At 49.2% G+C, this 8,070-nt stretch overlaps 1 protein-coding gene across 1 annotated transcript in view; it reads left to right on the top strand.

Annotated features, from left to right (window-relative positions):
- Positions 1-3,048: 3,048 nt before the first annotated feature.
- The window catches only part of RGS3 (regulator of G protein signaling 3), a 131,102-nt gene continuing 126,080 nt past the window's right edge, over positions 3,049-8,070 (top strand). Inside the window, exon 1 of the mRNA XM_007109478.3 lies at positions 3,049-3,127. Within this exon, the coding sequence (XP_007109540.1) occupies positions 3,049-3,127 (79 nt within the window). The remainder of the gene's footprint in view (positions 3,128-8,070) is intronic.

The raw sequence follows: 8,070 nt of genomic DNA, 5'->3' as shown, positions 1-8,070 counted from the left end.
TATTTTTCAAAATTGTTTTGGATATTGGGCCAGATGATATCTTAAAGGCACTAAGGTTCTTTGATAGCTAATGTGAAAATACACCCAAATAAACCTCTTTAGTCCCTTCCTTCCAAACACAAGTAGTCCTTATTCTTCTTGAAACAGAGTCAGTCTTAAAAAATATAATCAGTCAATCTTTGTATGTGGATGTGCTGTATGTATATAGTGCATTTAAGTGGTTTTTTTTGGTGTGTGTGTGTGTCTGTGTAGCGTGTTTCTGTGTGCTTGTGTATGTGCATAGGATGCATGAAAATCTGTGGGGTATGATTGTATACATGTGTGAGGTGTGTATGTGGTGTGTTTGTGTGTGGGGTGTATGTATATGGTATGTTTGTGTATCTGGTGTATTCGTGAATGTACGTGGGAAGTGTTATGGTATGCGTGTGTGTGTGTGTGTGTGTGTGCAGAGTGTGTGCAGTGTTACTATTGTATGTGTAGTTTGTTTATGTATGTGTGGAGTGTGTGTGAGTGTTAGAGGGATACTGAGGCCCATGACCAGGGGAGCTAGAGTGTTCAGGGCATGTCAGAAAGCCAGGCGTGGTCCTCAAGCTCCCTTGTCTTTTTGGAGAAAGCAGGGCCATAAACCTCAACCCTTTCTGGATGTCTGCTGTAGACAGTACTGTAGGTTAATGGGGCCAGTGTCTCCTGCAGTGCCACTGCCCAGGCTCCCACTCACTTCTGTCCTCCCCCTCCTGAGAAAAGAGTGACCTGCCCCTTTAAGAGAAGGAAGCGTCTAGTGCTCTACTAAGTAAAGGGGCCTTACTGTTGGTGGTGAGGGCAGTGGAGGTGGTGCCACCACAAGAGTCAAATCACTATCAGAGTGGCGCTGGGGTCCCCAACTGATGGGGCAGGAGGAATCAGGAGGGAACCTGCAAGGCAGCAGGACCTTTGTCCCGAGTAGGGGTGAAGTGCCAAGTGTGGGCCTCAGTCTTTTCTCCCCCAGGCCACATACAGATAATGCAAGTCTACCCAGCTCTCCTGCTGGCTTCTACCCTCCTGAATGTATATCTACCGGTTGCTCACAGCTTCCTGAGTCCAAGGTGGTCTCCCTTAGGTGCTACAGTGGTCCCTGAGCTGTGAAGGGGCCACTGTCAGCTTGGGCACATCACTTTTCCCTTTGTGGGCCTCCCTTTGCTCAGACTCCTGAACATCATACTTTTTAATTCCTACTGGGGCGGACCCCCCTTTCAGGGGCCATCCTCAGGCCATGCCTCACTCATGCTCCCATCTTGGTCCCGCAGGCCTACAGCACTTCCAGCCTCCGTGTCCTGTCTGAATCCTGTGGCTTGAGCCTGAGGTTGCCTGTTTTCCTTGGCTGGATGGAGTGGCAGGGCCGGGATACTTCCCTGCCCAGAAAGGATGCCTGGACTCAGACTTCCCTAGCCAGGAGACGGATCAGGCCTGCTCAAGTCCAGGGTGCAGGTAAGTCTGTCTGTCACTGGGCTGGGGCCAGGGGAGCAGGCTTGCCCCTGCTAAGGGCAGTGCTCAAGAAGCTGGGGTGGGGGAAGAGCAAAGCAGGGCTTCACAATGCGCCAGGATTTGAACAACCCACTGGCCTTATGTGACTCATTTGTACTTGACCACTACTTTGTTGATTTCTGGGCTCCTTTTCCGGTTTCTGCTCCCCTCTGGTGGCCAGCTGGCCCTGTGGCATCTAGTTTCCTTACCTGCCTCAAGAAGGCAGGTCTGCTCCCTCCACCTGCCATTGGCCATGGGGCAGGAGTGGAGGCCAAGGAAGAACAGGAGGAGGATGGCCTTTGGGGCAGACCAGGTCTGGGTTCAAATTTCAGCCCTGCCCACCTTGGAAAAGTCACCTGCCCTCTCTGTGTGAGATTTACCAGGTTTATCCCTGGTAAATTGGGGCTAATACTTCCTAGGGTTACTGTGAAGATTAAGTGAGAAGATGTGTGTAAATTGCCCAGCTCAGCCACTGGCACCTGGTACTCCATACATATAACTTTTCTCCCCACTTTCTTTCTTGCATCCCCCAACCTTGTCTTGAGTGGATCACTGAGCCACAGATATCCATTTGGCAACTGCCGACACTTCCCATTTTTAGATTTACATAAGACCAGCAGCTTTCCCCATGGCAGCAACAGAGAGCTGCAGAGCAGATGTCTTTGAAACTGCTCCCAGGAGGCATCCCATGAATGTTTGCCGACAAAGCAGCGCAGGGGCTGACCTTCCTTCCAGCTCTGCTTCCTCGCAACAAGCTCTGGAGATTGAAAGTGCCTGCCCCCTCCACATTACTATACTGTGCATTTCTGTCGCCTCAGATGCTGGGGGCCTATGCTCCTGTCTCATGGCACCAGGCTGCCCATGGGGGGCCATGAGGCTGTCTGGAGGAAGCTGCACTGGTCTGGACCTGTGCCAGGCTGCTCTCATCCAAGAGAAGGCTCAAGAGAGAGATGGAGGGGCCAGGGTCAGGGAAGGGCCCTGCAGCTGGTGTGCGGTGGAGGTCCAAGGGTGGAGAACGTTTTTCCAAACCCCATCGCTTTGGGCCAGGAGGGTGCTCCCCTGCCCTTGCTTGGGTCTGGTGAGTACAGGTCTGAGCTTCAAAGCATGTTATAAACCTGGCTAATTGCTGGCCTGGGGCAGCTGGGCGAGCAGGCCAAGCCCGCCGAGTGGGCGCGCCAGGAGCCGCGGGCCTGGTATGGGGCTGGCACCTGCAGCCCAGAGCGGCCCCCGAGCCCCGAGCCTCGGTGGGGCCGCCCATCCTGCCGGCTCCACGGGGAGGACCACCGTCCAGGCAGCAGATGGGCCGCGGGCGCCTCCTCCCCTCGGCCGGTGGCGGCTCGGTCAGGTGGAAATCTCCCCATTCAAACCGGCGCGGGCCAATCAGGGCCTGGCGCGCCCGCCGGTTCAAACGCGCGCTGCAGCCGGCCTCCCGCGCCCGCCGCCTAGACACTGGCGCGGGGGCGGTGAACCTGCTGCCTCGGTTACTGGGAGCAACACAGACGCCTCGAGTTACAGGCGCCCCGGCCAGGCCGGAGCGGGGCCATTGCCATGGAGCGCTCCCTGCACCGCGTCTCCCTCGGGAGCCGGCGCGCCCACCCGGGCTTGTCCTTCTACCTCACCACTTTTGGTAAGTGCCCGCGGCGGCTGCCGCCAGGGGCTGCTTCACCCTGCCCGCAGCGCCCAGAGAGGGCAACCCCCTCGTGGTGGCAGGTGAGGCAGGGAGCAGCCATCCTTCTGTTTGGGGATATCTGCCTCCCGTGGTCGCGCAAGAGGGGCTCAGGGCACAGGCTCAGGCCGCGCAAGCCGCTGGGCCCCACCTGCTGCCTGGCCACTGGTGCCGAGTGCAGTTGGTTGGGCCTCACTTGGCTGGAACAGTCGTGCCCCAGTTAATCTTTCAGGGATGGGGTTTGCCACCACTGAGCTTCCCATTAACAAGCAGCTCAGGGTTAAGTCAAGGTCTTGTTACTACATCTCCAGACCTCCTCAGTCCTCTTTCCTTTGGCTCAGGGACAGGACAGGTGCTGGGTCAGCCCTGATGGCCTTGGCTTCCTGTGGGCTCACCTTGGAGAGGCTGCAGTGCTACGGCTCCAGTGGATGCCGGACCTGCAGCAGAGATGGGAGAATTCTCTCCTCCAGGAGATACTGCGCTCTCAGCAGGGTCCCAGGGCTGCCCTGGGGGCTTGAGGTGGAAAGAATTGGGCAATAGGCTCCTGCTTCCAAGCCCCTAGATAGCAGGAGTGGGTTCCCCCAAATAACAGCTGGGCAGCAGCTGCCCCAATGGTCTGGGCAAACCTGGCCTTCCAAGTCCCCACAGTAAAGATAAATGGCCATGTCCTAGGATACAGCTCTTCCTAGCCCTCGTTTCCTCACTGGTTCTGCAACTCTCTGTGGGGAGGGAGTTATGTCTCCTCTCTGAAGACTTGAGATCCCGAGAGGAAGGTCTCCCAGTGAGCCAGCTGCAGAGGTGGTACCTGAGCTCAAGCCTTCTGAGATGACGTGTACAGCACATTAAAAAAAACTTTTATACAATTTTCCTCATGAAAGTTGGGGCAGTTACTGCAATGTAAGTGGACTTTGCCCACATTTCAAAGACAGAGCACCTAAGGAGTTGTGCCCTCCTTGGGGTTCCGGCTCTCCTACTCTCGGGCTTACCTCTATCAGCACGCTTGGCTCTTCACAACCTGCCTTCTTCTCTAGAGGCAGAGAGAGTAACGGAAAAGCAGTGGCTTGGCCCCTAGAAATGGCCTGTGGTCTGGCATCCTGGAATTCACGGGCCCAGCTGGTAGAGGGTAACGAGTAATTAACTCAACACCATTTGTTGCATGTTTATCACGTGCCATGCCGTGTGCCAAGTGCTTTCCCTGCATCATCTCATTTAATCCTCCCAACCGGTGGAGGCAATTCCTGTTAGCCCCACGAGGATGTGGGATTCTACCAGATAGGGGAGGTTCCTGGGATGCTCTGAGCTGGTGGTACTGCGGTGGTCAGGAAAGAGTGGCGGAGAGCTGTGAGGCCTTGTTACCTTAGCCGTGTCCTGATTAAAAAGTTAAAAACGTTTCACTGTTTTTTCTCCTTATTATCACGGTAAGATGTATTCATTGTTGAAAACTTAGTGAAAAGAAGAAAGCGAAAATCACCTGTAATCTGACTCCCCAGAGGAGGCCATTGTTAACATGGTTTATATCCTTCCAGACTTATTTCTTTGTGTGTGTGTGTGTGTATTTGTGTGTGCCTAATTTTAACAAAATTGAGATTCTGCTGTATGTACAGCTTTGTAACCCGTTTCTTTTCCTTACTGGTATGATGTGACTATTTCCTTGTATCAGCCCATATTCTTGTACTGAGTTAATCTCCCTGCCAGATCTGGGAAGTTGGGGAGGGTTCAACCCAGCAGGGAGTGGATGACCTGCCCAGCCATGGCCTCAGGGCTGCGTTGGGTGGGTATCAGGGAAGGTTGTTACTTGAACCAGTGATGTGACCTGAGTGAGCACCGGGGCGGGCAGGAACCTGGTGGGGTGGGGAGCCTCCCACTCCACGTATGCAGCCTCCTCTCCGTGGACTGACACTGGAAGAGTTCTCTCCTGCTTCCTTCATTAGTTCTGTTTCCTTGACAAATGCCGTCCCTCTTCCAGGCTGCTGATTTCTTTGTACACTGAGTGATCTTTGCTTGTCTGCTTGGGAATGACGAGTTTTACCAGTGGTTTTCAAACGTGGCCAGTTATCAGAAGCACCTGGAGATCCCAGAGATCCTGGTTTAATAGGTCTGGGGTGCAGTCAAAGAATCTGTAATTTTAAGAAGCCACAGAAGTATTTTGTTGATGAGCCAGGTTTGGAAGCTATGGATTCAGTCAGTTGGCTATCAACTATTCAGTTTGATAGCCAACTTGGACTCCCTTAAAATGAAGGTCTTTGCTAAGTTTTCCTCAGTTCACTGGCTTTTCCCCAGCATGGCAGGCAGCCCCTGGCCTTCAGCAGTGGGCTTTGCCCTGGTGGAACCAGAGGAAGCTGCTGCTTAGCTGGTAGTTCCCTGAGCACAAATAGGTAAAGGGAGCTAAATTTCCAGCATCTCTGGAACTAAAAAGAAACAAAATTGTTTTGACCAGAATTTTTTTCAGGGAGAATACTGTATGGAGTATGTCGTGATTTATGTATTTGTGTGTGTGTGTGTGTGTGTGTGTGTGTGTGTTTGTGCACATGAGTACAGCTCCTTGTCCCCCAATAAGGGGCACCTTCAAGTAACGTTAGTTGGCCATACATTATGTTGCCTTCTAAGGAGGTGGCCTGGTTTCAAGGGAGGGGGGTAAGTAAACTAGAGCTCGAACCCAGCTACTCCAGAGGGATTTTATATTTATGAGAAATGGTATAATTTGAAAAAGCCATTACAGGTGCACGTAAGTTTTTTTTTCCTTCAGGATTATATATTTTAATTTTATTAGTATATTTGTTAACTTAAAAAATAGCTTTTTTGAGATATAATTCACATACATACAATTCACTCATTTAAAGTATACAATTAAATGGTTTTCAGTACATTCACAGAGTTGTGTAACCATCACCGCAGTCAATTTTAGACCATTTTTATCACTTCAAAAAGAAACACTATACCCTTTAGTTTGTTACCCCCAATTCCCAATCCCCTCTATCCCCTAACTCTAAGCAATCACTAATTTACTTTCTGTCTTTATACACTTGCTTATTCTGGACATTTCATATAAATGGAATCCTATAATAGGTGGCCTTTTGTGACTGGCTTCTTTCAGTTAGCATAATGTTTACAAGGTTGATCCATGTTGTAGCATATATCAGTATTTCATTCATTTTTACGGCTGAGTAATATTCTATTGTATGGATATACCACATTTTATTAATTCATTGATGGACATTTGAATTCTTTCTGTCTTTTGGCTGTTATGACTATTGCTCTGCTATGAACACTGATACACAAGTTTTTGTGTGGACAAATGTTTTCAGTTCTCTTGGGTATACACCTAGGAGTGGAATTGCTAGGTCAAATGGTAACTCTATGTTTAACTATTTGAGAAACTACGAAACTCTTTTCCAGAGTGGTTGTACCATTTTGCATTTCTGTCAGCAAGGCATGAGGGTTTTGCTTTCTCCACAGCCTCACCAACACTTGCTATTATCTGACTTTTTGATTCTAGCCATCCTAGTGGATGTGAAGTGGTTATCTCATTGTGGTTTTGATTTACATTTCCCTGATGACCAGTGCTATTTAGCATCTTTTCATGTGCTTATTGGCTATTTGTATATCTTCTTCAGAGAAAAGTTTATTCAGATTCTTTGCCCATTTAATTTAAAAATTTAAAAATTTAAAATTAATTTAAATAGTCAATTTAAGGACTACTTGTTTATTTTTGAGTTGTAAGAGTTCTTTATATATGCTAGATACTAGTCCCTTATCAGATATTATTTACAAATATTTTCTCTCAATCTGTGGGTTTTTTGATCCACTTTCTTTTCTTTTTTCTTTTTTTTTTTTTTTTGTGGTACGCGGGCCTGTCACTGTTGTGGCCTCTCCCGTTGCAGAGCACAGGCTCCGGACGCGCAGGCTCAGCGGCCATGGCTCATGGGTCCAGCCACTCCGCGGCACGTGGGATCCTCCTGGACCGGGGCACGAACCCGTGTCCCCTGCATTGGCAGGTGGACTCCCAACCACTGCACCACCAGGGAAGCCTGATCCACTTTCTTGATAGTGTTCTTTGAAGCTCAAATGTTTTTCATTTTGATGGAGTCCAATTAATCCATTTTTAATTTTGTTGCTGTGCTTTTGGTGTCAAATCTCAGCATCTACTATCATATCCAAGATCACAGAAATTTACTTCTATGTTTTCTTCTTAGAGTTTTATAGTTTTGAGGGCTACCCTGGTGGCACAGTGGTTAGGAGTCTGCCTGCCAATGCAGGGGACACGGGTTCGAGCCCTGGTCCGGGAAGATCCCACATTCTGTGGAGCAACTAAGCCCGTGCGCCACAACTACTGACTGTGCTCTAGAGCCCGCAAACCACAACTACTGAGCCCGTGCGGCACAACTACTGCAGCCTGCGCACCTAGAGCCTGTGCTCCGCAACAAGAGAAGCCACCGCAATGAGAAGCCTGCGCACCGCAACGAAGAGTAGCCCCCACTTGCCACAACTAGAGAAAGCCCACGCGCAGCAACAAAGACCCAGTGCAGCCAAAAATAAATAAATTTATTTTTTAAAAAAGAGCTGTATAGTTTTGACTCTTAGATTTAGGTCTTTGAGTTTGAGTTAAAAGCTTATTTTTAAAAAAACATTTTGAGTTAATTTTTGTATATGGTGTGAGGAAAGGCTCCAGCTTCATTCATGTGTATATGGTATCCAGTTGTCCTGGCATCATTTGTTGAAAATACTATTATATCGTCATTAGATGGTCTTGGCACCTATGTTGAAATTTAATTGACCATACATATATGAGTTTCTTTCTGGACTTTTAATTCTATTCCATTAATCTGTTTGTCTATTTTTTTTTTTTTTTTTTTTTTTTTTTTTTTGCGGTACGCGGGCCTCTCACTGTTGTGGCCTCTCCCGTT

The sequence above is a fragment of the Physeter macrocephalus genome, chromosome 9 (genome assembly GCF_002837175.3).
Source record: "Physeter macrocephalus isolate SW-GA chromosome 9, ASM283717v5, whole genome shotgun sequence".
Lineage (NCBI taxonomy): Eukaryota > Metazoa > Chordata > Mammalia > Artiodactyla > Physeteridae > Physeter > Physeter macrocephalus.
Note: the sequence above shows the minus strand (reverse complement) of the source record. Positions and strands in the feature narration are given on the sequence as shown.